This window comes from Bufo gargarizans, chromosome 2, assembly GCF_014858855.1.
Source record: "Bufo gargarizans isolate SCDJY-AF-19 chromosome 2, ASM1485885v1, whole genome shotgun sequence".
Lineage (NCBI taxonomy): Eukaryota > Metazoa > Chordata > Amphibia > Anura > Bufonidae > Bufo > Bufo gargarizans.
The window spans coordinates 163,554,259-163,569,557 of NC_058081.1; the positions used below are offsets into that span (position 1 = coordinate 163,554,259).

Here is a 15,299-nt window from a genome sequence, read left to right on the forward strand (position 1 = left end):
GTTCAAGGGAGGAGAAGCCCCGTAAATTCTATGAGCTTATGGCACTCATGTCTGTTCATTCACCAAAATCCTTAAATACAGACCATTAAAGGCTATGTACACCTTCAAGGAATTTTTTTTATGATTTTACTCATTTTGGGCAAAAAAAATAATTATTTTTTAATTGGTCTTCATTAAAAAAAAATAGTCGTTCTGTCACAAAGGGTTAACTGTCTAGCTGTATGAATACTAATTTCACTTTGTGCCTCTAATAACCATTATCTCTAAATTACTAAGAGGTCATAAACACTTATTTCAGCCACATTCTTATCAGTAAGCTAAGAATTGAGCTATAATGCTTATAAGGTCAGAGATCAGGAGCCGTCAGCGGAGCTGCCTGACGGAACAGAAACAAAATTCAGAGTCTGCTACTAGAGAAACTCAAATCTTCACAGAGAAAGGGGCTAACAATTTTTAACATAGACCAATTGAAGAAAATTTTTTTTAGCTCAAAATGAGTACAATGCAATAATGAATAAAAAATACCCCCCCAAAAAAATGTACATAGCTTCCACTTACCTGGATGGGAATCCTGCAGCACTGATCCTTATAGTTTCCAACACACCACAAGCCCTGAGTTGCTGGACGGCCCGTTTTGAGTCAAACCTTAGAAACACAAAATCAGAACAATCAAAGTGCAAATCCCTTGAAGAATTAAGTTGGCATACACTTCTGGCAGCAGTTGGCTGAATACTGGTTCAGCCAACATATATCCCCCCAACACATGCATACTTGGTTTGTCCGAGCATGCATGCGATCTGAATGAAGAGAGTAGAGTAAGTAACAGTCTGTCACCTGACGGCAGATCTGCCCTACATTCAGGAAAAAGAGGACCGTGAAAGCAGGTCTTATCTACTAGATTCTATCTTTACCGACAATACTTAATATGTTCAGTCACATTAGATCTTGTAATTGGTGGTCGGCTTGTGAACCTAATCTCATATGATCTGTACTGCTACCATCTGGGTGCTCACTTTTAGGCTACATTCACACGTCAGTATTTTTCTATATCCCGAATTTTGGTCCGTTTTTTGCGGATCCGTTGTTCCTGAAAATGTTTCTGTATGTCATCCGTTTTTTGCGGATCCGCAAAAAACGGAAACATGTATAAATTTCAATAAGCAAATAAAGTTGTTTGGATTTCTTTGAAAAAAAATTGGAAAAAAAAAAGTTTCTGTTTGCAGGATTTAATTTCCAGGAACGGAATCCGCATAAAACAGATGACATACGAATGTCTTCCGTTTTTTGCGGATCCATTGACTTTGTATTGTACCAGGATCCGATTTTTGCGGAAAAGAATAGGACATGTTGTAACGGACTGTTTCAGCAGACAAGGGGTTAAGATCCGTTTAGGCGATATGCCCCTTTCTGAGAGACAGGCACAGCTACTGCAGAACACCAACCTCCCGAACTGGATACAAAATAGCACTCCAAACTGGAACATAGCTGAATAGCTGTCAGCAGACGAACAGGAAAAGCGTACAGTCAGCTTACACTCCTGGCAATCAGTCTCCAACAGCATACAGGGAATCCCCCCAATAACGAGACAAGGCTCCGTCTTGAGGGTCAGCAGTGGTCTCATGTGCTGGCACACCCAGCCTGGTTTTTATTACAGTTTTGCAAATACAGAACAGATACAACACATCCCCACAATGCATCATGGTTTCCTCCTCTCTGTCCCAGAGACAACCGAAGGCAATCCAATTATCTCTCAGAACAAAGGGAGATCACCAATACACATGTGGAGACAACAGGACAGACATCACCATTTAAACACACAATGTCACACCCTCCCAGCAACCACAGACATTTAACATATCCCCAGATAGCTCAAGTCTGATTGCATATCATTAGGTGAATGGCACTCAGAATACACAAATACAATAATATTAGCTATCTGGGTACCCTCACATAACATACAATTTAACCGAACGCATAATAACATAAAATACAATTCTACAGACAGATTTAAGCTGTGCGGCCGGTCTGTCTTCTCCTTTAAAGTTACTATGGGCCATAATCCTGAGGCAAGAGGCTTTTAAACAGCCCTCTCCAAAACCCAGTGGCGAGGTTGGTTTCGCCACACATGTTTTTTGGACATGCGGAACGGAACAACGGAAACGGACAGCACACATTGCTCTGTCTGATTTTTTTCAGGACCCATTGAAAATGAATGGGTCCAGATCTGGTCCAGATCTGTTCCGCAAAAAACGGAACAGATCAGGAAAGAAAAAACGGACGTGTGAATGGACCCTAAGATGTACTTATTTTCAATAAAATTGCTTCACAAATAAAAGGCAAAATGTTTACTTAAAAAAATAAAAATAAAAACTCAAGTGGTAACACCCAATTTTTTATTTATTCTCAATTTCTAGGAGGAATAATAGAGGAAAGGCACAGAATTCTAAGAAAAGATGACCTACAATTCTTATATTATGGGGAATTTTGGTGCATTTTTTGCAGTGAATTGTGTATGTATATTTTTTCATCTGCACAATGTATCATTTTGTGTAAGATGTTCTTGTGGTGCATGCGGTCTGCATCGGCATCCTCCATTGTACGCATTTTTTGCTGGGGATTGCCGTTGTCTGCGGACCGAATGCGGAGGAATTGCTCCCCCGGGTATAGACACGCTACAGTGTCTGGGTTTGGAGCATTTTCACCTGTTTAGGCCACTTTTTTCAGTGAGTTTTTGTCCTTATGTGTATGGAATGTGCCACTTTATTTTGTTGGTAACGTTCTTTTGCACCTGGTAGCTTCTGTGTCACATGGTCTGTTGTGGGTGCTGCTTCTGTGTCACATGGTCTGTTGTGGGTGCGGCTACTGTGTCACATGGTCTGTTGTGGGTGCGGCTTCTGTGTCACATGGTCTGTTGTGGGTGCGGCTTCTGTGTCACATGGTCTGTTGTGGGTGCGGCTTCTGTGTCACATGGTCTGTTGTGGGTGCGGCTTCTGTGTCACATGGTCTGATGTGGGTGCGGCTTCTGTGTCACATTGTCTGTTGTGGGTGCGGCTCACAGCTTTATCCTACCTCATAGTGCATTGGTGATACTACTATGGAGGCCTGTGAGAGCCTGGCTGTGAGGTAATTGCACTGTTCAGACCCTGTTCACACACCACGGGCAGTTTAGTGGTAGGACCCCATGCGTGCTGAGACACCGTGACGTGGTGCATGAGGGGCTCCGATATGTTCCTGACTGGAAGATATTGGCAAAGTTCTCAGCTTATAACATCGGCCTGAGGAATTAGCTAGTATTGTCAGTTGCGTATCATTTTGGTGCATTTTTTGCAGTGAATTGTGTATTATGGGGAATACATTTATTTACTAAAAAAAAGACATATCAAGAGAGCCGACAAGTCTTTACATAATACATTGGGCTAGTAATTTTCTTATATATTCTTATGAACAGATTAGAGATCTGAAACTACACCAAAGTCTATAGCCACCATGTATCAAAGTTACCAGTCAATAAATGGTTTCCAATACGTTGCCTGGATGGTCCAAATTGCAGCGAGTCCCAAGAGTGAAGTGGGTCCTTATTCACAAAAATCAGTACGTATATCAGGGGACCGCGTAAGGTTTAGAACCAATAAGAAATATTAAAAAGGGAGTAGAAACCCACGGTGTCGTGCTACATTTTAAAACCGCACACGGTAAAAAACTGAGAGGTCTCATCTTCACTGGGGTGGTACGTGGGCAGGCTAATTGGCGAGGTGGTGGCACAGTGAAAAAACTTGATCGAACTGAAGTAAAATGGATATATGAGATGGGTACGATACAACCGCACGGTCTGAACGTGGAGTTTGATTTAAATCCGTGCCTTATAGACTGAGTGGACCAGGTTAGCTGCAGTTACCTACTACATTGGGGAGAACAGTGGATTAGATTGAACTAGAGGTCTATTTTCTGTTTGGCGTTATGAATTGGTTGTCACTGTACGATTTGTGCTAAAAAGAATTCTTATGTGCAGATCCCTGGTGTTTTGGAACTGAGGTGGGGTGGGACATGGATTTGAGTTCGTTAGACAATAATGGAGAGCAACGGGTGGAATAAGTTTGGAGATTTAAGGATTGTGGGAAGTTTGTAGGTTACGCCCCTGATGAAGCCATTTGGAGCGAAACCCGGGTCGGGCAGGAGCATGGTTTGATGCCTAGTTTACAATTGCGCATTTTATTGTGTTTAAATGTGAGTATAATAAATCATTTTTATGAATTTTTACTACGGATCTTCACTATGGGGGCAATATTGAATGGTTTGCAGGGAGTGTGATGAAAGAAAACCCTCACAGGAACTACTGATCGGCTTATCTTTGAGGCGCCTATATTATCTTGTGAGTATAACATGGAAAGGCAGGTACAACTGGCTGCTACAGTGCTTCACTATGTATGCGTCTTTCTTGAGGTCTCACAGGGTGTTTAAAGAAGAAGTGGCGCACAAAGTTAACTGGTGTGTGCTTGCTGGAAGGTGGAAGGCTCGATTGTACAACTTTATTGGTTTTGAACCTTGCGCGATCCCCCAAAATACGTACCATTTATCAAAGTAGCTACTTACGTGAAAGGATACTTGTAGTCATTGGGTTTAATGCAGCGTACGTAGTGAGGGGTTGTAGCATTCAGTGTCTCCATCAGTAGATGCAGAGAGTTCCTGAACTGAAATGGAAAGAGCAGACTCCTGAACAATAGAACTAATACGTCTTGCTGCAAAAATCGCTCTCCAGACTGGCATCTACTGAAACGGTAACTAAAGGGTTAAAAGGACCTTCAGCAGGGCGGACTGACCATAGACCCTACAGGGATATTTCCCGGTGGGACGATTCCCAGGGGGCTGCCCAAAGCCCTTTTCACGGCTGCCAGCCAGGTACATAGCAATCTGATGCTCTCAGAACATCTGGTACTTATGCCCCTGACTGGCAGAAGGTGTCGGCCTTCTTCAGGAATGTGATAGCGTCCTGTGGATTTGGTTCTACTAGGACCGTAGTTTGTGATGACATGGGGCCACTACAACATGGGGCCACTTTTCGTTTTTTTTTTTTTAAGTTCCCAGTCCACCCCTGGACAGCGGTGACTGCAACAATCGTGCTCATCTATTTTGATTGTTAAGCCGAATGCACACGCCGTGAGCAGTCCGTGGTAACACGGCCTGGATTCCTGCTGAGAGCGTCATTGGTTGCTATGACGCCGTACGCTTCATGCTGCCGCTGCACTACAGTAATACACTCTTATAGATCATACGAGTGTATTACTTTAGTGCAGCGGCGGCATGAAGTGCACGGCGTGATAGCAACCAATGACGCCGTGCGCTCCTGCTCTCAGCAGGAATCCAGGCCGTGTTACCACGGACCACTCACGGCCATGAAACACGGCTGTGTGCATTCAGCTTTAAAGTGATGGTTTGTTCATACACTGTTTCATTAGGGTCCGCAGCACATTCCTGTTTACTTGGGGTGATGACTATCTGACAAATCTGGAATTAAATTTCCACATAAAAGGTGCGACAAGCTAACGCTTGCTCAGCTTACCTGGTGGCCGACTGTCTTCTTATGCTCCTTGCTTGCATGTTCAGGCTTTGGTTTGCGTAGACCTTTACGGGATAGGAGCGTACGTCCTGTGGGAGTAGCTGATGTTGGGCTTAAGGCATGCTCATCATCTTGGAACAGCTCTGTCAGCAGCTTAAACTAAAAATTAGAAATAAAATAGTTCTTACAGCCTACGCGATAAAAGTCAATTGCATAGAACCAAGCCCCTTTATGATTAGTGAACCTAAAATAAGTGAATGTAAGAAAAGGAAAATTCTATGTTGAAATAAAGATCAGTAAATTGATGAAGGTTCTGTACACACTTGGGTCATGGCTTCCACTTTCACAGGAACCTGGTGGACCAGTTAGGATCTGTTTTATAATGGTGAGCCAGGTTTCATCTTTTTTTCCCCTGCAGCTCTCATAAGGAGCATGTATCATTAGAAGCATAATAGCAATGCAATTCTAGAAGTACTGTCCACTCTTGTATTATCAAAAACTAGTTTAAATAGGTTGTCACGACAGAATTGTAAAAAATATAGAAAAATAATTAGGCCGTGTTAAAACAATGAAATTATTTCTATTTACCGTTTTGAGCCCTCTCTGCAAACAGCAGATCTGCAAAATATGGATGCGGTCTGTGTGGCGTCTGCATTTTTGCAGACCCAGCATCTGTGCGCTGTCTGCATCCGTATGTCTGTTCCGCAAAGGATAAGACAAGTCCTATACTTTGCCACAAAATGAGGACCGCTGACCCATTGAAGTCACAAATTGCAGACCACAAAACAGATAATGTCGTATGAATGCACCCTAATACTGTGGTGTGTGCTCTCCTGCCTTATCTATTGCATGTAAAGCCTGTGTAATCTGCCCAACCTGAAAAGTTGGATGCTTTCCTCCCTCTTTATACTCTAATATGCTATGTACAACCTGCTGCTACTCTCTTCTGGCACCTCCAACACAGGGACAGTGAGAGAGAAGGGAGGGGGGGGGGGGAGCAGAGAAAACAGACAGCGGCCAGGAACAGTGCTGTCAGATCTATGTCAGAAGCAGCAGCATAGCCAGCTATGTACTGGAGTTGCACTTATTCTACAGAAATAAAATGGTAAAAAAAAAAAAAAAAAGTATACTAGTTAAAAATGTACAAAATGCAAAACAGCTGGCCACATATGCATATTTTTTTCCTTCAGGAGTGTGAGACAGCAGCTCATCTCCCCTAAGGATAAAGGATCGGGCATGATTAAGGCTACACGCACACAAATGTTTTGTTTCAGTGTCCGTTCCGTTTTTCTTTGCGGATAGGATGCAGACCCATTCATTTCAATAGGTCCGCAAAAAATGCGGACAGCACACAGTGTGCTGTTCGCATCAATATGTCAGTTCCATAGCCCTGCAAAAAAAATAATAATTGAACATGTCCTATTCTTGTCAATTTTAGGCATTGTTACAACGGATCCACCCAAAAAAAAAAAAAAAAAAAAAAAAAAAGGGATCTCATCCGTTTTTTTTTTTTTTGCTTGTTTTTTTGCTGATCCATAATTTGTGGACCGCAAAACACATATGGTCGTGTGCATGTAGCCTAAATCCGATACACATCTTCCTTCTCTTCACAACACCTGCTATCAGGGTAGTCTGGTAACCTCCATACACACAAGTTAGTTGACCGATCCCGCCACAATTGTTGGTTTTAGCTGACATTTACCTAGTGTTTACAAGACATGTTTTGGAAAGGAATGGAGAAAGAACCACTTTCAGCTTCAAGGGCAAGCATGAGAATTTTGACTTCAGCCATGAACATAAATGTAAATGATTTGCCCGCTGCATAAAAACAATGGTGTCAAATATTGCCTGATATTATTATGTAGATTTAACCCATAAATCATTAATAAAGCAGAATTACATTTTAACAGAAGTCATAAAATTGCAAACTGGTTCTCTACTTTGGTAAACCCTTTCCCTCCGTCGATGGCCATGGGTGGGGGCAACCCAACACAACATACGCTGTTTTCACCAAAAAACGTCTCAGCGATGTTGAAAAGAAATATAAATAAAAAGGAACGTCTGCACAAGACACTCACAGAAATGTAGTCATTAAAGACCTGTTAGTATGGCTCACATGCTACTTATCAAAATGCTTGTTAGGTGCAAACTGCATAGCTGCTATCCGCATGTTGCAGCCAAAGAGAAGACCTGTGGCTGCACGGACCTGGAAGAAGACGGAAGCCCTTCTGTGTGCTTCTGGGTCCATGCAGCCTCATTGCTAGGTTAGTACATGTCCTATCCTGGGCCGCCACATGCAGATCACAGCAAACTGAAGTCAATAGGTCCGCACCGTGATGCAGGGTATATGGTGTCCGTGTTTTGCGCATCCACGTTCGGTCCGCAAAACGGACATGGTCAAGCGAGTGCACTCTTATACTGAGAGTCTCCTGATAAAACTGCAATGCACAGCAAAGCCACTTAAAGCACTACACATAAAGAAAGAAAAGTTCTGCTTTTTCATTGGCAATTATCATGCTATTTTTATCATATGTTTCTCCCAAGCACCCCTCCTCTAGGCTTAAGCATAGGCAAAGCATCAAAAATGCAGAATAACAAAGAATCTAGATATGTGATGAACATTACCTTCTGAGGAATGGGATTCACACAAATGGAATAAGAAAGGAAGAAATACAATGCAATGGTGAGAGAATAAAATAAACACATTTACTCCAATGAAATAGATGAATTCCTAAAATGAATCTCTAATGTGCGGCTATTCACTAACCTACAGTTTAAGTTCATTTTACTGATTTGAAAACAGTGGGGGTCATTTAATTACAACTCTGTCCTTCATTATGTTGCAAGTGACAGGTTGGGACAAAAAAATTGCTTTTTAGAACACCCTCACCACTTTGGCAAATCACCTTTTTGAGCGAGATGAAAAATTGGAGAAACCCTAATTGCCAATTTGAGCCACATTTTAGACAGATTCTAGGCGTGGACACATTAGTAAATCTGGGCTAGTTTGTTTTTAAATCCCAAGAAATCTCTTGTGCATTTGTTCCCACAAGGGGGCGCACATTACATTGGTACACATAACCAAACAAAGACAAATTATATTTCATATACTATTATTCTAGACTAATGTATCACCGGCAAATTCCTCAGGTCTTTACATACAATATATTCACTAACAAGCCCCGGCCCAGTGAAGCCTACAATGCAATTTGGGCAGCATGATGGCTCAGTGCACAGAGCTCCTAGTACCAATTTGACCAGAGGCATCTACATAGAGTTTGTTCATTCACCCTGTATTTTCCTGGATTTCCTTCCATGCGCCACAAACCTAGTCAGAGTTTTATCACTTTTCTAGGAAATTCATCATAGTGCATATGTGAAAAGAAAACTAGATTGTGAATCCCACTTCAGAATAAGATGTTAAGTATATACAGTACAGACCAAAAGTTTGGACACACCTTCTCATTCAAAGAGTTTTCTTTATTTTCATGACCATGAAAATTGTAGATTCACACTGAAGGCATCAAAACTATGAATTAACACATGTGGAATTATATACATAACAAAAAAGTGTGAAACAACTGAAAATATGTCATATTCTAGGTTCTTCGAAGTAGCCACCTTTTGCTTTGATTACTGCTTTGCACACTCTTGGCATTCTCTTGATGAGCTTCAAGAGGTAGTCACCTGAAATGGTTTTCACTTCACAGGTGTGCCCTGTCAGGTTTAATAAGTGGGATTTCTTGCCTTATAAATGGGGTTGGGACCATCAGTTGCGTTGTGGAGAAGTCAGGTGGATACACAGCTGATAGTTCTACTGAATAGACTGTTAGAATTTGTATTATGGCAAGAAAAAAGCAGCTAAGTAAAGAAAAACGAGTGGCCATCATTTAAGAAATGAAGGTCAGTCAGTCCGAAAAATTGGGAAAACTTTGAAAGTGTCCCCAAGTGCATCACAAAAACCATCAAGCGCTACAAAGAAACTGGCTCACATGCGGACCGCCCCAGGAATGGAAGACCAAGAGTCACCTCTGCTGCGGAGGATAAGTTCATCCGAGTCACCAGCCGCAGAAATCGCAGGTTAACAGCAGCTCAGATTAGAGACCAGGTCAATGCCACACAGAGTTCTAGCAGCAGACATCTCTAGAACAACTGTTAAGAAGAGACTGTGTGAATCAGGCCTTCATGGTAGAATATCTGCTAGGAAACCACTGCTAAGGACAGGCAACAAGCAGAAGAGACTTGTTTGGGCTAAAGAACACAAGGAATGGACATTAGACCAGTGGAAATCTGTGCTTTGGTCTGATGAGTCCAAATTTGAGATCTTTGGTTCCAACCACAGTGTCTTTGTGCGACGCAGAAAAGGTGAACGGATGGACTCTACATGCCTGGTTCCCACCGTGAAACATTGAGGAGGAGGTGTGATGGTGTCGGGATGCTTTGCTGGTGACACTGTTGGGGATTTATTCAAAATTGAAGGCATACTGAACCAGCATGGCTACCACAGCACCGTGCAGCGGCATGCTATTCCATCCGGCTTGCGTTTAGTTGGACGATCATTTATTTTTCAACAGGACAATGACCCCAAACACACCTCCAGGCTGTGTAAGGGCTATTTGACCATGAAGGAGAGTGATGGGGTGCTGCGCCAGATGACCTGGCCTCCACAGTCACCGGACCTGAACCCAATCGAGATGGTTTGGGGTGAGCTGGACCGCAGAGTAAAGGCAAAAGGACCAACAAGTGCTAAGCATCTCTGGGAACTCCTTCAAGACTGTTGGAAGACCATTTCAGGTGACTACCTCTTGAAGCTCATCAAGAGAATGCCAAGAGTGTGCAAAGCAGTAATCAAAGCAAAAGGTGGCTACTTTGAAGAACCTAGAATAAGACATATTTTTAGTTGTTTCACACTTTTTTGTTATGTATATAATTCCACATGTGTTAATTCATAGTTTTGATGCCTTCAGTGTGAATCTACAATTTTCATAGTCATGAAAGAAATAAAGAAAACTCTTTGAATGAGAAGGTGTGTCCAAACTTTTGGTCTGTACTGTATGTATAATATAAATATAAGCAATGTTAAATAGATACCATATTTTTTGCTCCATGAGACTCATTTTTTCCTTCCAAATGCCTGCTTCCATTATAGAAGCGGTCATTAGTATGGAAGAGGGGCAGGCAGTGGTAAGTAAAGCACAGAGTTGGCTGTACTCATGCTCCCTGGTCTTCTTCCAAGTGCTGAAGACCAGGGAGCGGTGAGTGTCACGTCTTCCAGAGAAGGAGAGGCAAGTTCTTTTTTTTTTTTTTTTTGTCTGATGGAGCCTGGAAGCCTGATCTGAGGAGGAATGGGAGTCTGATACAGAGGTCTGATAAAAAATAGATTTTCTTCTTATTTTCCTCTACATCCTAGGTGCTTCCTATGGTGCGGTGCATCTTATGGAGCAAAAAATACTGTAATTGCACTTCCCTGTTCTGTTAAAGGGGTTGTCTTGGAATTTGATGGTCTATCCTCAGTATTAGTCATCAATATCTGATCAGTGGGGGTCCAATTCTCGGCTGCTCCACTGATCGGCTGTTTGAAGAGATTAGTAATGTCATGTTCATCAGTCATATGTTCTATGTCCTATTAACGTGAACGGGCCTGGGCTGCAAATAACAAGCACAACCACTATACAATGTACAGTGCTGGGCTTAGTAAGTGGTGCTCACCAGAGCTCCCATGAGGGCTGCAACTTCCCTAAATGGAATCTGTCGCTCCGATTTTTTGGACTATTATCTACTGTAACACGAGTAGTAATGCAGATACGGAGTCCAGATCAGTATTTTTATTTTCCCACTGTCAACCCTCAGAGCTGTGTTGACATACATTGTGTATTTTGGTGCAGCTTTGCGTGCCGACAGTGGGCAGTTGGAAAATAAATGGAGATCTGGTCTCCTTATCTGTAGTACTATGCATGTAGTCCAGAAGTGGGTTGACAGATTCCCTTTAAACAGCTAATTGGCAGGTGTGCAAGGAGAAGGACCCCCCACTGATCGGACATCAATATCAAAATCCCAGAGAACTCTTCCAATGACCACATTCACTTACACGACTGCAGTCAACCGTTTATTAATCAGTAAAAGGGTCAAGGTCTTCCAGTGACAATATATTCTCATGCAGTGATAGACTGAATATTCCTAGTACACGTAAAAGTAATACTTAGAATGTTTACATTTAAAGAAACATTTCTTTTAAAAACCCATATAATACAAATTAACCTTTACATCAGTTTCTTCAAAGTAGAACCTACTGGAGAATGAAATGTGTTTTACTGTATGGAAAAGAATAAAACAGTCATGGCTTCTAGTCGCTGCATGAAACGTAACAGAACATTCCACCAACCTTACTCGCTCGGAGAACTTTCACTTGATCTTCAAACACGGTGTCTTTATTCTTCTCCAGAAAGCCTTCACATTGATATTCTACCTGTACGTAATGTAATAAGGAACATTAAAGGGGTTTCTGCAAATTGAGATATTGATAACCTATCTTGAGAAGAGGTCATCAATATTAAAGTCCCGGAAAACACTTTTATAGCAATACTGAAACTTTTAACATCAAATAAAAAAAAAGGCAGAAAGAGTTTAGATACAAAATGTTTCTTTTCATTTCTAGAGAAACAAGAAAGTGTATTTAGCTGACAACCTCGGAACTTCATTTCATGGTTTCAAACTAGAGGGAGATTTAGCAAAACTGGTGTAAAGTAGAACTGGCTTAGTTGCCCATAGCAACCAATCAGATTCCTCCTTTCATTTTTCAAAGGAGCTTTGAAATATGAAAGGTGGAATCTGATTGGTTGCTATGGGAAACTAAGCCACTTCTACTTTATACCAGTTTTGATAAATCTACCCCAAAGTGTCCACTGTACAACTACATGGTGGCCCATGAAAAAGTAGCCCGCCTCCAGCGATTGTACGACAAGATGAACAAGCAAGTGGATACATTATTATAATACTATTCAAACTCTGAATACAACGTTTAGCTGGTGGTTTTGTTTTTGGGTACATAAGGTCTCTTAAGTTTCCTTAATCGATCTGCTTCGCGCACCGTATTCCACAATCACCATCGCTGTTCCAGGGAGAACACCATCTTTCTGACACAATAGGCCACGTTTATTAACCTGAATAATAAATTAGTCTTAGTTGTCCATAGCAACCAATCAGAGCTCAGTTTTCAGTTCCTACAGGGCTCTGAAAAAAATGAAAGCTGAGCTCTGATTGGTTGCTATGGATAACTAAGACTGATTTACTATTAGGCACCAATCTAATAGTTATCCCCTATCCACAGGAAAGGGGATAACTTCTTATAACTGGAAGGTGATGACACAATAAAAGACCACCTTTTTCTAGCAAGTGCAAATATATTTTGCATTTCCGGTTTACCAAAAGCTAAATAAAGAACTAGGATTACCTTGTCAGCAAAATGCTGTACAATAAACGCCACATTGGAGAGACGTGGTTTTTCAAACAATGAACAGGTTTTGAGCTGTGTGTTATACAATTTTTGGGCCCAGGTATTGTCCGATCCTTTGGGCATCTGCCAAATATGAAATAAAAAGTTGTTAAATGAAGAACTGTTCATGGATAATGACAGGTCTTCAAGACAAAACCTGACTTTCCTACCTTACATTCCTCATCAAGCAGGTCCAGAATACCCATTTTGGCCTCTATGAGATTGATGCAGGGTTGGTTGTCATAAAAATCAATCAGGGTCCATGGGATTTGTTCCTTCATGTACTCTTCTTGTTCCAACTTAAACACATGCTGTAAGCAGGACACAAAAATGTACATCAGAAAATTAGAAGAAAAATGCAGAAGATACAGGCCCGGGGCGGAATTCATTAGAGTTAGGAATAAGAAAAGAACCTACATCAGGGGTAAGCAACCGCCGGCACTCCAGTTTTTGTGAAACTACAACTCCCAGCATGCATATCTGCTCTTCTCAGAACTCATAGAAATAGATGGAGCATGCTGGGAATTGTAGTTTCACAACAGCTGGAGTGCCAAAGGTTGCTGACCCTTGAGCTACATAATAGTTCTTGGTAAACGTTTTCTAAGACATATATTAAGTGGGAGAGAAGTTGAGTAATGTACAGCATTGCTGGTGTAATCCATGAGACTGCGTTACTAATACAGAACCTCAAACTCTGTAATGCTTCTGGTAAAAATTGTGTACCAGATCGGCCATCCAATACCCAAGCAGGTGAAACCTTTGCACCTCTGCCATCAGCTGGAGAGGAGAAGGGCATGCCTATGTGTGTATTTGTTTCTGATCACATATACTGCACATAAAACAAGCAAAAACTACTGACGAAAAAGCCAAAGGTCTTATTCCCTTCCCTGCAGCATCGCTCATTTTAAACTTCAGCTTCACAACTATGAATATGCAGACAAAAGAGTTAAAGACCACCTGTCAGCAGATTTGTACCTATGACACTGTCTGACCTGTTACATGGGCGCTTGGCAGCTGAAGACATCTGTGTTGGTCCCATGTTCATATGTATCAACGTTGCTGAGAAAAATGCAGTTTTAATATATGCAAATGAGCCTCTAGGAGCAACGGGGGCGTTGCCTTTACACCTAGAGGCTCTGCTCTCTCTGTAACTGCTGTGCCCTCTGCACACAGGACTAGACGTGATCACATTTAAACTGCCTGGCCCTGTCAATGAAAGTGCAGAGGGCACAGCAATTCGACAAGCCCAAAGCCTGTAGCTGAACTACAGCGAGATTCTGACGACATTCACTCTTCTGCCAGATTCTGTGATGGAGACCATGGGCGGATAAAAAGTACTAAATACACTGATCTCCTTGCATATAGGTATGTAGGATGCAGATGTTTTACTCGGTAAATGATTCTGCACAAGGTCTCCATGACTATAATATACTTGACCAAACAATGCAGTTCATTCACATAGGATGTTTCACAGGCATACCTTCCAACAGTCCTTCACTCGGGACAGCAATCCTGCTGTCCTATATGATAAGATGCTTGGAAACAAGTGCCTTGTTATATACTTCCAGCAGTGATATATCACACTTCAGAAACACCCAGCAGAAGTGAGCCATCAGACACTGGAAGTTACAATGGTTACTAGTCACTTCTTAAGGGAGATGAAGCATGAAATTTGGCACACTATGCAATCAACAGCACATATGGCATGGATATCTCTCTGCTATATTCTCTTGTCAAATCCCAAGGCTTGTTGGAAAGTCGGATTTTGACTCACAGGAAGCCACTTCCAAGAGGTGGAGCAGGCAAGGTTGTTCTCTTCCTTGGGAGATACCTCTTTGTATGTCCAGGTATCAAAATGGTTTGAGAAGTCCTGCACTAAAGAACTTTATTCGATTTCTTCTGGTACATCTCCAGATGATCAGAACATTCAAACAAGGTAACCAAATTGCAAATGATTGCCGTGTGTACTGTATATTGTAAGTTTTTGGTGACAGGGTCCTCTAACCCGCTGTACCAGTTTGTTAGTAGTTTCATGTTTATCGTATTTGTATTTTTATCATATATAGTCAGGTCTATAAATATTGGGACATCGACACAATTCTAACATTTTTGGCTCTATACACCACCACAATGGATTTGAAATGAAACCAACACGATGTGCTTTAACTGCAGACTGTCAGCTTTAATTTGAGGGTATTTACATCCAAATCAGGTGAACGGTGTAGGAATTACAACAGTTTGCATATGTGCCTC

At 41.7% G+C, this 15,299-nt stretch overlaps 1 protein-coding gene across 14 annotated transcripts in view; it reads right to left on the reverse strand.

Annotated features, from left to right (window-relative positions):
* The window catches only part of MYO5A (myosin VA), a 160,722-nt gene that overhangs the window by 42,838 nt on the left and 102,585 nt on the right, over nt 1-15,299 (reverse strand). For 7 of the 14 annotated variants that reach the window (XM_044279656.1, XM_044279655.1, XM_044279650.1 and 4 more), the window contains exons 12-18: nt 13,217-13,357; nt 13,005-13,130; nt 11,937-12,020; nt 9,013-9,015; nt 5,558-5,713; nt 4,591-4,688; nt 559-645 (exon numbers count right to left, since the gene is read on the reverse strand). In XM_044279656.1, the coding sequence (XP_044135591.1) occupies nt 559-645; nt 4,591-4,688; nt 5,558-5,713; nt 9,013-9,015; nt 11,937-12,020; nt 13,005-13,130; nt 13,217-13,357 (695 nt within the window). The remainder of the gene's footprint in view (nt 1-558; nt 646-4,590; nt 4,689-5,557; nt 5,714-9,012; nt 9,016-11,936; nt 12,021-13,004; nt 13,131-13,216; nt 13,358-15,299) is intronic. The other 7 variants (XM_044279658.1, XM_044279660.1, XM_044279651.1 and 4 more) reach the window with 1 other exon arrangement.